Below are 18,111 nucleotides of genomic sequence, written 5' to 3' on the forward strand. Positions count from 1 at the left end.
TTGTTTTAAATTATGTTCACTTAATTTTTCACTTGAAACACTACTGACTTTGCTTTATTTTTGTATAGAAATACAGTTTAATGCCTACCCACCCCATTCCATCAACATAAGGAGAGCTTTGTAGGCATAAGAAGCCCTCTGTCTCTAGAAAACCAAAGACACCGCTTATGAAGGCTTTGTAAAGAATGTGAAATACCAATTTCAAAATAGGCTGAATTCTCTATGAAAACTTTATCTGCTCCAAACCTAAAATGATCTTAGGAAAAGTAAATACAGAAACTCAGAGTAGAATCTATGGCATAATTTAGAGAACCCAAGCTTAACTTGTTAAATCACCATATGTTTGGAATCTAATTCTTTACTCAAACTAAATTTTTAGCTTATTTTTGGTGTCCCTTTATTTATCAGATAGAGCAAGTAACAGTTTTTTTATTGTTTCTCCATCTCTAACACAAGGAGGCTTGGACAAGTCACTTGACTTCTCTGAGCCTCAGTTTCCTCCTCTGTAAAAAGAGGACGTGAGTATGGACCTGGTTTCTGAGCTCTAAAATGCTTTCAGTAAAGCTAAAATTATCTAAATCGTGTGTGCACACATGCATAGTTACATGCATAGTATGAACGTGCACTAAATATCCTTGGTATACACCCTATATATATGTAATACATATATGTTCTCTATATGCAACTCATTGGTAGAAAATCTGCTGTTTATGCTGGGGGGAGTTTCCCAAATGCCCTTTCTAGGCCACTCTTCTTACTCGTCGTCGGCAGCCGTCCGTCTCGAGAGACGATGGTGTAGCTTCTTAAGAGTCTATCTGCACCGCCGAGAATGGCTGTGCAGTCCGACTCGGGAGTGACACGGTATCTGTCTCCTCCCGTGTTAAATCGACATCTTGTGAGGACGCTGGAGTGTCCTCTCCAGTGAAGCTGAAGCTACAGAGCCTGGGCAGGGTGATATGGAGGGTCTGCTGTTGCTCATGCAGCAGAGCCCCCACTCTCTTCGCAGAAGAAGGGTCCAAGGGAAAGACGGAGTCAATACAGCTTGGCTTCAGGTGCGCCGCAGGAGTTGCCGGTGTTGACTACAACGTCAAACCACCTTAGGGACTCCGGCTCCAGATTTTCTGTCGGGGTTTACTCCCTTAGCCTTTCCCCTGAAGAGGTATGCCGCAAGGCAGCGGAGGTTTTTTGGAGTCAGAGTTTTCCTTCTCTGATGTGCCCTGACTGGAAGATCGAACCAGCGACACTTAGCTCGCAGGCCGACGCTCAATCCACTGAACCAAACCACTCCCTCTTACTACTCCCTCTGTTATTGGGTTTGTTGGCTCTGATGTCATATAGCTGAGTCCCTCTTTATAGACATTACCCTCTGCTGATAGAAGTTGCTTGCCCAAGATTATGCCTCCTCCACACAGTGGTCCTACTCTAATTACTGGCGGATTTAGGAATACAAAGGCCCAGCTGCCTTCCCCCAGATGGGGAACTATTCTAAGGGCCATCTAAGCTCCAGAACACCTTGTAGGTTCAGCTGAGGTCTGTGTTTCAATTATGTTGCAGTTCTGATTTTCCCTCTGCCCAGTCCCACTTCCTTCACTCCTAAAAAGAGATGTTTCCAATAAAACTCCTGTACACCAATTTCCATCACAGAGTCTCCTGCCCAGGGAAGTCAGCCTACAACAGCATGCATTTCTAGAAATAGATTTACCCCGTTTTGACTTGGCTGCCTTTGAACAGTGACATATCTGATGTTTTGGCATGAAATGTAATGAAACTAGTCGACAAATACAGAGTTGAACATATGTTTTGAGCCTTACTATGGAGTGTATTTATACATAGGTTGATCTAGCACCTTTCCAGTCAGATCCGTACATGGTATAGCCGTGTATCTTGGAACAGTACACATTTTGAGTAAATACTTTTTACTCTTCCAGTTTTTTATATTTCAATCTTGAAGAAAAAGATAAAGAGTGATTGAAGTTGGTCTCTGCAGTTGAATGCTTTAGAGTCTAATAATTGAAATGCCTGGATTAATAAGAATGTACTTTATATGAAATCTATAGAGAGCGGCAGTTTCACAGTCTTGAAGATTCATGTCAAATTGAGTATAAGGTCTCTTCAGACTTGGTGCTTATATTTCAAATTTAACACAAAAAAGAGAGAGACAGCCCACCATTTTCCATGGTTTCTATGGGCAACCAAGTTGTTAAATTTGTATTGATACTGAGGATGTCAAGGTTGTGTAAAAGGAGGCAGGCCAGCCATTATTGGTTCATGGTACAGTTGCTGTACTATCCTTACAGTAATCAATCACCTATTTTTAAATTCTTCTAGTTTCTAAAATACTATTTATTCTTCTTACAGTTAAAGCTTTTTTTTTTTTTTTTAATTTTAGAGACTTTTCTGTTATCATTGACACTTTTTATTCAGTCTTAGTGGATCATGAATGTACTAAATGCCCTTGAACTGTGGTCCTGGTATGAGCTTTTCACTTGTTTAATGTCCAGATTGTCAATGTACATTGTTTTTTTTCTATTTAAATTCAAAGCTCTTTGTTACTCCCATTCATTTTCTCAGAAGAATTGCCTTGCACATGCCCACTATGTACCTCAGACAGAGGGAGCTGCGTCAGTACAACTGAAGGGATCCAACTTGCTAAAGAGCTAGGAGCTACCTATTTGGAGCTGCACAGCCTTGATGACTTCTACATAGGGAAATACTTTGGAGGAGTGGTGAGTGGAAATTCCTGTTATATAAATTAAAGTCATCTGTCAGGTGGCTCCTTTAGCTATTTTCCAGAACCTCAATTAGACTTTAGTTTTCAAAGCATGATTAGTTTTAACCTTGAGAAATAATATGAGAGTAAGTAGAAAAAAAGATTTTGTTAGAATAAAATTATAATTTTATTTTTCTCTTCAAATGAAACTTTTTTTGTTGTCTAATATGATATTTTAGAATTTTCCATGTGGTGCCACTTTATGAAAGCATGTTTACTTACACAATCTCGTGATGTCAGCTTTTATAGTAATCTTTAAATAGCTCAACCAGCTTGGCAGCCTGAACCAGTGGGCCTTGAAAGTTCTCCTTCATTTCTGTCTACGACTTAAAAAGAATAATTATTCCTATCTGTGTGTGTTTCATCAAGATTCCATGTACTTCTGATCTTGGTGGTGCTCAAAACTAGCCAGAGGAACTACCTATAAAATAGCTTCTTGCTGCTCTGTGGGGAGTGGGGTCTATTGCTCTGCTTCAGTGACATTGCCTGGCTCTGCAGGCACTTGTGAGGCCCATCTTAGCACACAGCACCTGCCTTACATGGTCCCTGAAGAACACTGTAGAGTTGTTTCATTTAAGTATTAACTAACTATGGAACTATTTTCTCAACCCTCTATGAAGTGACTTCTTTTAATAGGCAAATTTAATAAACCTTGGTAGGAGGTGGAACCAAGTAAAGCCTACGTTAGGCAGGAGCACTTTGGACTTCCCCATCAGTTCTCTAGCTCCTCATCAGGTACTTTTTCCTGTTTGCCAGAATATCCGCTATGTAAGTTTATGTTGAAATGTTGAGGTTCCCATAGATAACTGTAGAAAACTCATTTGTTCTGGAGTTACTAAACTCCAGAGAAGAACCAAAGATAAAATAAGGACCAAATATAAATGGTTCTGATTTCCATCAAATATAAATGGATATTATTCACTGAGTATCATAAAGAAACATTAATAATAAATCATTAAGGGAGATATACTCATACTATTGAAATTATCAGTGGTTGAGAAACTTTTTTCTATTTATATTGATAAGCAGTAGGTAGAAAGAGAGGAGTGAAATCTTAATTTTTCTGACAAGCAGATTATATTATAGTGGCTTAAAAAAATCTTAATTTGGTTTAATACTCTTACATTTTCCTGAAATACCTAGGGAGTTGGTGAGGAGAAGATAGTTTAGTTGTATTTGTTGGAGAAGAGGAGGCTGGTTCTCTTGGCAGGGATGGCCAAGGAGGTGGGTGCCTAGGCCCCCTGTTCCACATTCAGGTTCCTGAACCTTAAATTCTCAGGATCACTCTTCCCACCTCCCACCTTCTCTTCTCTCTTTCTTTCTTTCTTTCCCCTCTTTGTTTCTCTTTGCTCCTAATACCTAGTGTTACAGTTAGGGTTGGAGGCATGATGAGGAATGAAGATGTGGTCAGTGTTGGAAGGAAAACATGGTACTTTCCTTTTCTTTTAACTCAAGACTTAATGAAACTATGGAAATAAGATCAGAGTGATCTCTTTTTGGACTGTTGAAAAGTGAAGTACAACCGAGGTCTTGAATGTAGGAAATAATGATATCCATAAGAATATGCATGGAGATGATAGTGTCAGAAGGAGAGCAACATCTAAAATCTTCTAAGTGTCAGTGATGAAGAGCTGTGCAGTATTACCTTCAGATCAGGTGAGAGGGGCCTGTGCCCTTGAGCCTCAGAGAGCCCCATGCAGCCCTCCTCCAGGGGTACCCTCCCCCCAGGGCACAAGATGCTAGAGCCAAGGGGATGTGCCCACTAGAGCTGGTAGCCCCTCTAGACCTGCAGCATCTAATGTGGTAGTCGCTAGCCATAGGTGGCTGTTTATATTTAAACTCAAAAAACTTCCAGTTCCTTAGGTACACCAGTCACATTTCAGGTACACATTTTAATAGCTACATGTGGCTACCTGCTACTGCATCGATTAACACAGATATTACAGAACATTCCCATCAATCACAGGATAGAGCGTTGTATTGACCATGTTCCAAAACCAAAGACCACAGAATTCTCTGCGTAGCTGGCCCTGAGTCTGTTTCCCAGGCCTGTGCAGGCCTCTTTCCTGGTCTATCTTCCTGCAGGTGGGCCACATTGCTGGTGTGTGCCCTTCCAGACTTGAGAGGTGGCCAAGGGGTGATTGTGTGTGCAGATTGGGGGAACGGAGAGTGGATGGGGCTTGGCTGTGTAGCCACAGACAACTGCGTGCATGCACACACCTCCTCAAGGCAGGGGGCAGAGCAAGGGCTGGGAGGAGGAGAGGGTCTGGGGCCCCGGAGTTAGAGACCAACTCTCCCTGTGCTGCCAGAGACTCTGAGGAGTCTAGGAATTTAAATCCGAGCCTAGCCTTTCAGGCTTTTATGCTGATACATTTGTCAAGGAAGGAGGATAGAATATCTGTTACAGAACAGTTTGTTTTCTTGGTTTCTATCGTTTAAATATTTGGATATGTGGTATGGGGACTTGGATTTGTACTTTTGCCCAAGGCCTCACAATGTAAAGTACAGGCCTGGAGCTATATGAGTACATGTGGTTAAGATTTTAAATTTATGAAATAAAGGATGTATTTCAAAGTAATTCATCCAGGAAAAAAATAGAGCACGTGTGAACTTCCCTAGCTGTTAGGAGCGTATGCCACACAGCCACATCTCTTCCTGCCCTGACTTCCTCTAATATCAACAGCCGTGGTCACCAGAGAGATGGTAATTGATGGTCACACGGTTTTATTGCTTGGTTTTCTTGGTTATTCAAGAGAATAAACTGTTCCTTCTTGATTGGATAGTTGATTTGTTTAGACAAGGCACAATCTGTTCTACCTGAGTTATAGGTGTGTTCATTGCCACCTGATAGATTTTTTTTTTAATGAAAAAAATGTTTGAAAGTGTTTGCCAAAGTTTACATATAGATGGTACTGACATTAAAAATATTTGGCAAATGTGATTTGGGTGCAAATAATTATGTCAGATACATAATTTTGTTGGAGCTTTAATTAAAATTTGATTCATGTTTTAGTTGGAGTATTTTATGATTCAAGCCTTAAACCAGAAGACAAGTGAAAAAATGAAGAAAAGGAAAATGAGCAACTCGTTCCATGGAATTAGACCACCTCAGCTTGAACAACCAGGTGCATTTATTAGCCAATAACTAGACATTCAGTTTATATTTATTATAGATATTTCACAAGTCTTAGAGCAATTATTCTCAAATTTTAGTATATATAGGACTCACCTGGCATTCTGATTCAGTAAATTTGGGGTGGAGCCTATAATCTGCCTTTTAAATAAGAGTCCCAGGTGATTTGGAAGCAGGTGGTACTTGGACTACTTTTTGAAAACTACTGTTAAAAACTTGGTTCTTAAAAATCATGTGTGTTGTGGAGAGCTATTCTAGATTGTAGTCTAATGAGAAGTAACAACCAAATTCAGTGCATGAACTTTGACTGGCTCCTGGCTCAACAAAAACATCTAAAACATATTCATGGGACAGTTGGATAAAATTTTAATGTAGAATAGAAATTATATGATATGGAATTATTGTTAATTTTCTTATGTATGATAATACCATTGTGATGAGTAGGATGTCGTTATTCTTAGGAGATGAATTTGAAAGCATTTAAAGCCAAATTATTTTGATGAGTTTGCAACTTACTTTTAAAGGGGTCTGCAGTGAGAGAGAGAGAGAGAGAATATCTAGAGATAAGGCAAAAAATGACAAAATGTTAATGTTAAATAATTGCAGAATTTAAAGGAAGGATATATGTGTGCTCATTATATCAGTATTTCAACTTTTAGAATGTTTGAAAATGTTCATAATACAAGGCTGAAAGAAAATAAAGTTAAAAATAAAATTACATCAAATTATCATAATTTTTTGCATAATTTTGTGATAGAAGTAGTAGAATAATACTCTATACTGATCAATTTGTTAGGGATATTGCTTTAAAAAATAGGTACTTGATACGTTATTTGTTGAATGAATGAATGTAAATTAAAAATCAGGAAAATATAAATTACTATGGAAAGTCAATTCCAGGTTTTAAAAACAAATGCAGATATAGATATCATAAATCAGTGATTTTCAACTTTTCTTATCTCATGACACACGTAAACTAATAATAAATTAATAAAATTCTGCAGCACACCAAAAATATATATTTTGCTGATCTGACGAAATAAATAGGTATAATTCTGATTCATTCACACCAGATAGCTATTGTTGGGTTGGCTGTTATCTTATTTATTATTATTTTTTGGACAGTCTAAGGGAGAAGAGTTCAGTGCCCCTGACTGAATAGACAGGTATCGAATGTTTTAAAAGTTCTTGTGGCACACTGGTTGAAAATCTGGCAATAAATGATATTCACTTGGCTTTGAACTTCCTGCTGTGCAGAGTGAAAGGAGACATAGTTTATTAAGTAGCAAACACTGGGATCCTAAATTCTTTCTGGATGGGAAGATGGGTGGGAAGAGCCAAATAAATAATGCAGATAGATAATTTCTTAGTTCATATTAATCAAGAAGAGAAAACACACCAGTTCCTTGGAGAAAGCAAAGCGTTTCATGTCATTTACCTCTAAAAGAAGTTCCTCCTGTGGGGCTTCATCTGGGAATCCTAAGTGATGGTGTGGACAGGTCTTCCGAAAGTGTCGCATCCCCAAATGCAGCCTCAGCTGTCCCAAGGCTGCTTTTCTTCTGTTAGGAGAGCTGTGGCTCTCACTCTGAGCGTAACCCTGGGGTCCAGGATAGTACAGGTCTGGGTACACACTTGTTCTGGTTCTGACTTGTTCCAAGGATGGATCCTGGATTCTGGGGCACGTGACTTGCAGACTGTGCTGATCCTTTAAGGGTCTGTGAAGGTGCCTCAGGCAGTGAAGAGGAGGAAGGGTGGGGTTCAGTGCAGAGAGAGCCCGGTCCCCGAATTACGTTGTTATTGTTCAGTTTTTTGACTGGAGCTTTGCTTTAGAATAAAGCATTTTCATTGCTGAAGAAGTGTGACTTTCACTAATTCAGGTGACTGCAAATCCTTCAAGTAGCCCTTCACAGATAACACTTCCCTCAGCTGAGCTTTGGGAACAAGTTAGGCGGCAGACAGTTCACAATCAGGATCTGTGATGAGAGCATAAGGTGTGGTCCTCTGTGTGGATACTCTGAATTGGTTGCAGGCTAATCTATTTCTGTTAGTAATCAAACTAGGAAATGGAAGGTTACATCTTCTTTTAGAAATTAGGAAGCCTAGCCAACCCTGCCTTAAATATGCTGAGGGGAAAAGCTGATTCTGGGGAGGCATATTGTTTTACTAGAAAGAAAAATATACTAATTTTAGGATCGACATAAAATGGTCAAGGTGGTTTTAAACAATTAAGTCCAAGACACTAAACCCTGGCTTTGAGAAGTTGCAGTTTTAATAATTTATCTTCCCACTTCCTGTCCTCGGAGGAAAATGACTTCCAATGTAAGGTTGAGGTTCTTCAGGACTTACTCTATAATTTGTTTGAATTTTTTATCAGGTGTCAGTAAAGAATGATGACCGCCAGCATACTAAAATTTGGTATTTGGAGGAATGTTTTATTTTGCGACACACAAATAATGAAAAATGTTATTTTATTGCTTCTTACAACATTAATAGGTTTTTTGTTTGCACTATGAAAAGTCAATACAGAATTTCTGTGTGTCTGTGTTATGAAATCCTACAGTCCTTGAATAATTAGTTTTTATATGCTTTTACTTAGATTAAACTATGTGAAATTGCTGGTTTTGTAGATCAAAGTAGTCAAATATTGGCCATTTCATATGGTTCAATCTAATGATATTAAATAATATTGTTTTATTGTATTTAAGGTAAACCTGAAATGATTGGGTCTGTAGACCGAAAGGGTAATTTACTGTTTTTATTTTCTTTTTTGAAACAGAAAAAATGCCCGTCTTAAAGGCCGAAGCATCGCATTATAACTCTGACTTAAATAACTTGCTGTTCTGCTGCCAGTGTGTGGATGTGGTATTTTACAACCCAGATTTGAAGGAGGTTGCAGAAGCCCACAAGATCGTTCTCTGCGCCGTAAGCCATGTTTTCATGCTGCTTTTCAACGTGAAGAGTCCTTCTGACATTCAGGATTCCAGTATCATCCGAACTACCCAGGATCTCTTTGCTATCAACAGAGACACTGTGTTTCCAGGTGCTACCCAGGATTCTCCAGGCAACCCCCCACTGCGAGTCGTTGTTAAAGACGCCCTCTTCTGTTCGTGTTTACCGGACATTCTGCGCTTCATTTATTCAGGTATCTTGTCAAATGGTTCTGGTGCAGTCTCTTAAGCTTTTGAAATGAAATATGCCTGTGGTCCTTGGAAGTATTGGTTAGTTTTACATTTATCTTCTTCCTTCCATCTGAACTGAAGATTATACATGCTGTAGTATTTGCTTTATGCATAGGAATTGCTCCAAGCTTTCCATCTTCCTTACAAGTTTCCCTGCCCTGGATTTAAAGCTACTTATAAAACCAATAATCTTTTCTCATACTAAGCAAGAAATACCCCAAATGTGAAAATGTAAGAATTTATTGTCCAGCTTAACTTTAAAGGCATAAAATTTTCCAGGTATATATCAGAGTAAGTGTCTGTATCTTAAAACCTAGCTATATATTCACCTTTCTGTTTGACACTTAGATTTTGGGAGGAAATGAAGAGAGAAGTTAGCAGGGTCATTGCATTCAGTTTAGGAGCTAGAAACGGGATCTAAAGAGTGTTTAGGCTGAGATTCGAACAACTTTGGCTATGACTATTTTAGACTTAGCCTTTTTTTTTCTTACTGTGCTCTAACCATTTTAGGATGCAGCTTATTCATTATTTTTCTCCTTATCCTTTTAACAACTCAATAGCGACTGTATTCTAAAGAACAGAAGTTTTATCTGAGTCATTTTAGCAAATGGATTGAAAGTCTCAAATCTAAGTGTCCCATATAGGAGTGGAAAAAAACAGGATGTAAAATGACCTTTAAAGTGAGCATCTAAATATACATTTTTTTGAGAGCTTCTTTCTTCTTTAATTTTCTTTTTCCACTTGGAATCATGTGCTGATAAAATATCAGGCTAAGGTCATTGCTTCTCTCAGACATGTCTGTAGAAACATTTATAATCTGTTCTTAGACATCAGAATTGGGGACAGATATGATGTTAATAAAGGTTTGCAAATATAGGCAAGGAAGTTTTGAGTAACTTTCAGTTGAAATGACTGATGCCAAAAATAAGATTTTACTGTTTTCATTTGAGTTGTGGTTATATAATTTTATAAATTAAAAATGAATGGTTGTGAAAAGTACAGTTGCAGCATGGAGATTTAACTAGGTTAAAAATATGTACATATATTGCAGCAGAATGTGGTGGTAGGTGTTAAATCCATTGTTCAGTGAATTTTGGCTTGGAAAAGGCATAAATAATCACTCCTGCAGGGCACACCAGCACAGCGCCTTCAGCATGGCAAGTTCTGGGTTAGTGTCAGTTAAATTAATGAGTAGACTCCAGTAGCAGGGAATCATCATAAGAATAAACCACACTAAAGACTTCATCTAGTATGACAGATTTTGATGTTTAAACCTAATATCTCACAGTTCAGTATTTAAGACTAATTTTGCAAAAACTAAATGTTTACATGTTTAAAAAAGTGACTAATGATATGTTTAGAAACTATGAAGGAAGTGTTTGGCTTTCCCTTTCAATTATTTTACTGTTACAGTTATGAATTATTCAGCAGGTTTCCCACAATATCCACTGAATACTTTCAAAGGCACAGGAACACTTTGAGGTCAGTTATATCCTCTTTAATATTGTAGCAGTAAAATTGCTAGATGTCTCTCCAGTGATGGAACCTACTTATCTTTCTCCCAGGGAGTAATTTTTTTTTATGCAAAATTAATACATACAGATGAAAAAAAGGGGGAAAGAAAAGTTCTCATCCCCTAGTTCCCTTCCCCAGAGTCAATTACCTATCATCAGTTTTTCATATGTTCACTTTAATGTTATTTGAAAGGTATTATATCCTGGGAACTTTGCATTAATGAAAATGTAATCTTCAGGAACTGCTGTTTTCCAGGAGCCATGGGAAGTTCCCCACGGCTGGAGCATAAAGTTGGGGGTGATAATGGGAAAGTGAGAGGCTGGCAGGGCCAGCGGGACCTGTTCCTGTGGTTCTTAGAAGCTGTTCTAGAATTTTAAGGACGATCAGACCGGGCTTTGGAAAACACATCTCTGGTGATGGTGGGAAGAATGAATAGAGCAGACAAGACAGGATTCCCATTAGGAGGCCCCCACCCTCTGCTGCTTCACTTCAGGAAGGCAATCGTTCTGACTGCAGGGGACTGGTGTTGCAGTTTGTGCATCATCTGGGCCAGTGCTTTTCAAACCTTAAAGTGCATACAAGTCACCTGGGGATCTTGTTAGTGTTCAGGCTGTGGTTCAGTAGCCCCAGGGTGAGGCATGAGATTCTGCATTTCCCAGTCGCCCGGGTGATGCTGATGCTCTGGAACACAGCAGTTGCATCACCGGCTCTTGGAAGAACTGGGTACCAGCCACAGTCAGGGGGGTAAATGCCCCAGAGGCCCAGAAGAGGAACCCGGTTCTCAGTTTTAGGGCACAAAATCAAAATGGGGTCTGCTGCAAGGCTGGCTGCCACAGAGCTATTAGGAGCGGGGGCCGTCAGTGTCCTCTTGTAGTCTCCTCCTAAAGTTGGGGAGCTTGGTGGCTGGGTGGAAACTGAGTCTGGGAATAGCGATGAGAGGGCTGGGGGCTGTGATGGCAGGAAGAGCCTACTGCCCACAAACCCTTGACTGGTTCAGAGCCCCAGCTTCTCAGCCTGACACTGAGCTGTTACATTTCTGCTCTGATCTCTCCGTGTATGTCACGGCCCAGCAAGACAGGGTGTCAGGTGTGGTCAGGGCCACGGGCCATTGACAGGGGGCTGCAGGGAGACCCTGAGGCTGGCTGAGGAGAAGGGGAAATAAATGCTTCAGTAGGTACCTGTGTATTATTCTTTAATTATCTACAGAGTATAACCTCAGACTCAAGCCAAAATTTTATTATCTAAGTTATGTTTTAAAAGATATTAAAGCTATGTTTGCACAGTAAAGATAATTTTTAAAAATACGAAAAATTTACCGAGGAAAAAAAAATAAATCAACCAGATCTCCACTCTCAAACGTCTATAAACATTTGTTAATATTTTGTTTTAGCCTCTAGTCTTTGTTTGTGAATTGATTACTTTTTTATTTTTCCTCAGAGACTTAGTAAGGAGGCCAGGGTCATGGGGTTTTTTGTCCCCCCTGTTGTTCTTAAACATTTAAAAACTTTTGAACAGAGCACAGGTTTTAAGGCTCAGTTATGTAATGGTTTCCTCACAGAAGCCTCCCTACAGGTTATGTTAGGAACTGTCAAGGGCAGGGGCTGTTTGTACGCATGTCAGCTGGGCTGGCAAAGCAGGCAGAACTCTAGGACGAGACACACTCGGGAATATTTGCCCTGAGCAAACATGGGCTGAAAAACCATATAAAACCTAGCTCCTGCCTTTTAAAAACATGAACCACATTACAAAGAATGTCTTAATTGTTTAATAACATACTTTTAATCTTTAGGAATTTGGAATTTTGTTTAAAGGACAGTCGGGGTCCTCTGTTTAGGAAGGGCCTGTTTAATAGTCTGGTTAACACACTACATCTATAAGGTTTCAGTTTATTTTTCTATCCAAACTTCTGAGTAGACACCATAAAGGTATGTATATGTTAGTTTTCCATTGGATAATAGCTCACACTGCATGATGTCTAAGTACTTGATGACTAACACTCAAGAAGGAGCAATCTGAAAAGTGAGGGCAGCAGTTTCCTGGTCTTAGTGGAGTAATCCTTAAATGGTATGCAATTGTTACATTCTTACACCTCTTGATACAGTTTTTATGCTTACAAATTCCATGATCTCAGATGGTTAGAAATTGAAATATTTGTAAGAGCCTCAGGAATTTAGCTTTGAGCTCTTCCTGCCACAGATGTCCCTTAGAATTTCACATCACTGTTGAAATGCTGCCAGGGTAAATGAATATGTGGAAGTGTACTTTCATCTTCAGTTTGCGTAGTGTTCTTCAGCTGTTGGGATCCCTTGTGGCATGCTCTTTTCTGCACTGCATAAAAGCGCAGCTTAGGACACACAACTGCACCATGCTCTCTAAGAGTCTAAGTAAGTAACTGCTCTGAGAAGTTATGTAAAGAAAATCCCCATCAGTTATACAAGACAAGTAAGTGTTAAAGATCTGCTGTACATACAACATCATGCCTGTTGTTAACAGTATTGTATTGGACGCTTAAAATTCTGCTGAGAGGACATACTGCATGTTAAATGGTTTTACCACAGTAAAAAAAACAAACAAAAAAATCCCAGTCTAAGGATCATTGCTTTATGAATACCTAGAAGTGTGAAAGATGATTAATTAACATTTCTAATTATGAAAACAGCCCAATTGTTGGAGTGCCCTTATGAACTAGTCTTACTTTCAGTTTTAGTTGTTGGATCTTTCTGTGTCTGTTCTTAAACAAATCAGTGGCCTGTAGGAATTTACCTGCTACCAATTCCATATATTTAGATTTGATGCTTGCTTGCTTTCACATAATCTTCTTAATGGAGATATTGTATAGGTGTTCTTTTTACTTAATATAATTTTACATTTAAAGCAATGTCTGTGCTCGCCTTTAATGTGCATGAGTGCAGACAAATTAAAAATACCTACACATGCTGTTTGCTACATACCACTAACCCTGGGTTTTGATAATGGCTGAAATGTCTAAGGGTAAAGCAGAGGCCATCAGTAGTCATTGCACATTAGATTAACCTGGGAGACTTAAAATCAATGTCTCAGCCCCAGCACCAAAAATTTAATTCAATTGGTCTGAGAATGAGACCTTCTCCAATAGTATTTTATAGATCTTTAGGTAAACGTAATGCATAGCTAGAGTTGAGAATCACAGGCATAGAGTAAATCTTCTTGATCCCACTTCCCTTGGCTTCTAAAGGGTTCTTCTACTCCTGACATTTTAATACAGACTTTATAGTCCATGTGCCTGTGAAATTTTCTGGAGTGACAATGCAAAGAATTTATCAGATTGTGAACAGAGTATGTTATCTTAAAGTTAAAAATCATTAGTGCAGAAAGAGGAAAACAAAAACTATAGACTTGTTCTAGACTGCACACCTTTGGGAATTTGAGGTGGAAGGGAGCTAACAGTGAAGGCAGAAAAAGTGATCAAAGGTAGGAAGAAGCATGGTGGGCTGGAGCCCGCTGGCACCAGCTAGTGAGAACCCATTATGTTTACTCCCAGTTCTGTGTTCTGTGCTGTCATATTGGGAGCTTGAGTATGTCCCTGGTGGGAGTATTTACACCAAGAAATAGCAAATGCCTGAAATCAGGGCTCTCCTTCCCCTCTCCCAAGCCCCCCCATCATACACTGTAGTCGTGATGAAGGTCGGGGAGGAGAAATGTAAAGAGTACATAAAGGTGCCAAGTGCTGTGGGGCTCCATTGTCTGGATGCCTGAGAGCTGCAGGACTATCACTCTGACCCTTCACATCAACTTTGGATCTCATTGGTACAGGCTGGCTGCAATCACCTGATCTCATTGCTTCAATACATGTTTATTATGTGCCCTTTCCACTCCCCAGTTTCTGTGAAGGCATCTGGCGAAGTTCTGAATACATAAAGGGAAACATCAGGAGAGAGAGAATGAGAGAAGATAAAAAAGAACCCCAAGTTACCCAGAGAGGTGAAGAGACTTGCTCAAGTCACACCAGAAATTAATTAATGGCAGAGATAGAACTAGAAACTGGGTCCCCCAACTATGCCCTCTGATGCCACATCTTTTTGAATTATATTTTTAGAAGTTAGGACTTTTCTGTAAACTGTGGGGTGGATCAGAGTAATCTCTCAGAATATCATGATCAGAATTGCACTTTTGGAAACATCAGCATTGAGTAATGGGATAGGTCAAATGAGGAAAAGGCCACTAGGGAGCAGGGAGGTTGCTTTAGGCCGAGTGAGAGGAGTACTTGGGGAAAGGGTGAACTGTTGCTGAGCCTCCAATAGGAATTTCCTAAGACAGCGAGAGAAGGGGGCTCAGAGAGTGTGAGACACAAGTGAAGTGAGCCCAGGAAGAGATAACTGGAGGTGGGTTGGGGTAAAGACAGGGGAGGGAGGGACCAGGTGGGGTGATTGTGCCCCAATGCCAAGGTCCTGTTGCTCATCAGAAAATTATCTAGCTGCCCTTCTTCTGGTCGGCCTGTAGCGATGGTTGTGGAACATATCCTAGTGTGACCCTGAGAATGCACAAGACCTTCTGAAGCATTCTGTTCCCACTGCCTGTTCCTCTCCATAATGGCAGTCACTGCTCTCCATGATTAGTATGATTTAATTCACCCTTAGAAAAGACCTTGGGGCAAGTAAGTAACTTGGGTGTTGGCCCACCTGTGGTGGTAACTCATACTCTGGCCATTGCTGTTATCACTAGCTGACTACCCTACTACCCAGAGGTGGCAGCTGTCCAAGGAGGAAGACTAGCTTTTGAATAATTTAGGGTAAGGCAGATTTTTTCTTTTTTTTTTTTTTTTCGTGTGAGAGTTGTTTAAATGTTTAAGTGTAATTACAATGATATGTATTTGGTAAAGAAAAATAAGACTATGAAAAAAGAGGGAACATTGCTATCTAGGAAGATATTTATTTTTCTTTCTGTAATAACAGAAAAAGTCAATATATATTCATTTGTTTTCAGGTGCTTTCCAGTGGGAAGAATTAGAAGAAGATATCAGGAAGAAGTTGAAGGATCCTGGGGATGTTTCAAATGTAATTGAGAAAGTTAAATGCATTTTAAAAACACCAGGAAAGGTAAGTTAGTTTATTGTAAGTTGGTTTACTCTGACTTTCTCTGAATTATAAGTGATACACTGTAATGATTGTAACATTGAATCCTAAAAAAGACAATAATAGACAAATGTTTTTCTCACGTATATTTTTGCCACTTAAATATTTTGAATTTAAACACATCATTTCTCACTGTATCACATTTTAATTCATGTAAGAGAATTAAAATATGTGTAAGTCATGTCTTTAAAATGTTGGTTTGGGGAGTGCAGCCTCTGGAACATTTCCCTGACATGTTCAGACATTCCTCTGAAACGTTGAGGATGAAGGCCGTTTCTGTGGGTACCTTTTCAAGAGTTTTGAGGAATCTCTTTGAGCAAGTGAAGGGTTAAAGGTTTACTTTTCAGTTTATATATATTCAAACGTGTAATTTAGGGTCAAGGTTATAAAAATACAGACTTTCTGTATGGTCATAGAGTTGTGTATGTTAAACCTTTAGTCATTTAGATTGTAGTGTCTACCATGATTTTAAAAGTAAATTTGTTATTTTAAAACAACTATATCGCACAATTTAGCCAGTGTATTCTTATTTCAGATTCTGTGATAAACAAATTGGCTACCGTAGATAAAAAGGTAAGTTATGTGCAGTGCCTAGCAGAATATAGGTTTATATTAAATGTAAGAAAAATTATTTCCTTAATTTTTATACAAGTTCTACAATCTAAATTATAAACATTTTAAGTTAATATTTAAAAAATCTAAAACTGTGCTAGTTTTTAATGAAGATTCCTGACAATTTTTGAGAAGATGGACGCTTTTTTAAATAAAGTAATATGGAATGAAGGGCAAGACCTTTCTTTTCTTGTTTCAGTAACATGCTGAAGCAGGTAGACAGAGGCTGCCCAGTTTTACAAGTGTGTGTCAGGGTGGTAGCTCTCTTGCAATCTAAATCAACTAAATAATCCTTTCCTATAAATGCGCGCATAAACCTGCATTCATTTTTCAAAAATTCTCTAGAGTAACTAGTTTAGAGACGAGTGAAAATGTACATAATGTACATCTGTGGGCTCTCCAAACTTGTGCCCTTTCATTTAAGAACTAAATGACAAGGAAAAAGAAAAAAAGAATATATATATATATATATATATATATATATATATATATATATATATATATATTCACGGTATACAAACCTTTATATATGAATGGTTAGGACAGAAGTGGCACATTTTCTTCTAAGCCAAGCCTTCCTGGTTTTGATTCTGAACACACTCATTCCTTTGAGTACTAAGAATGAAATGAATTCTTATTGGAGAAGGGGAGGCTGGGGACTATGGGTCCCTGATATTGGACCACATTCCTTCCTCTGCATGAGAGGAAAGAAGAGTTCTGTGTTTTCTTCCTGTGCTTTCCGTGGGTAAGGGTCTCTCTCACTCATTGAGTATGACACAGAAATGCAACACTGAATCAGGAATCAGGAATCAAGAAATGTACATTTAAATCGTGCTGCCACAAATCATCTCTGTGGCTTTATGCAAGTCTTCTCAGGACTTTCTATAAAATGAGGGATAGCCCTGGCCAGGCAGCCCAGTTGGTTGGAGTGTTGTTCTGTACACCAAAAGGTAGTGGGTTCAGTCCCAGGTCAGGGCACATATTTAGGTTGCAGGTTTGATCCCCAGTCGGGGCACTCACAGGAGGCAACTGATCAATGTTTCCCTCTTATATCAATGTTTCTCTCTCTCTCTCTCTGTCTACCCCCCCTTGCCCCTTTCTCTCTCCCTTCCCCCTCTTCCTCATCGCCTTCCTCTCCTCCTCTCCCTCCCTCTCACCCTTCCTCTCTAAAATCAATAAATGTATTCTTGGGTGAGGATTTTTAAAACATGACGGATAAGCAGAATGATTTTTAAGGTTCCTGCTAGCTCTCAAATTTTGTGATACTTTTGACTATTTCTTTTTTATGTGGGGCACTCACCTGAATCCTGTCCATCAGTTCCTTTAGTGTGTATTAATGTGTGTAGTGTATAAGAATCAGAATGTTCTTTATAGGACTGGAATTTGTATGGTCCTGGTTTGCTCTTCTGCCTTGCTCACAGATAGCATTCTGGAGAGTTCTGTTCTTCCTTGTGAGAAAGGCTAATATTTTTTCACCCTCACCAACTACTTAAATATTTTTAACTTCCCACCAAAGTGAAGAGTAAGTGACATTTATTCTTAATGCTAAAGTTGTATGCTTCATTTTTTTTTTTTTTTTTTTTTTTTTTTTAAGGGATAATTCTTTCTGTATTCCCCAGCTAGGCAAGCAGAGGTCAGAGTTCACCACAGGCTGAAGTTGTGAGATTATTGAGGCCAATGGGTGGAAGAGGGTGAGGGAGGAGGGGCTGGCCCTTGACTCTTGGGTTGTTGGAAGGATGGCAGAAATGATAAATAAAGCGCCAGATCCTGGGCTGGGAGCCAAGGAAGGCT

At 39.1% G+C, this 18,111-nt stretch overlaps 1 protein-coding gene across 2 annotated transcripts in view; it reads left to right on the forward strand.

Moving 5' to 3' along the window:
- RHOBTB3 (Rho related BTB domain containing 3) overlaps positions 1–18,111 on the forward strand; it is a 49,482-nt gene that overhangs the window by 11,961 nt on the left and 19,410 nt on the right. For both annotated transcript variants that reach the window (XM_090276502.1, XM_090276501.1), the window contains exons 4-7: positions 2,572–2,726; positions 5,784–5,895; positions 8,680–9,045; positions 15,560–15,672. In XM_090276502.1, the coding sequence (XP_090132628.1) occupies positions 2,572–2,726; positions 5,784–5,895; positions 8,680–9,045; positions 15,560–15,672 (746 nt within the window). The remainder of the gene's footprint in view (positions 1–2,571; positions 2,727–5,783; positions 5,896–8,679; positions 9,046–15,559; positions 15,673–18,111) is intronic.

This window comes from Furipterus horrens, unplaced genomic scaffold (assembly GCF_987537825.1).
Source record: "Furipterus horrens unplaced genomic scaffold, mFurHor1.1.pri manual_scaffold_5, whole genome shotgun sequence".
Lineage (NCBI taxonomy): Eukaryota > Metazoa > Chordata > Mammalia > Chiroptera > Furipteridae > Furipterus > Furipterus horrens.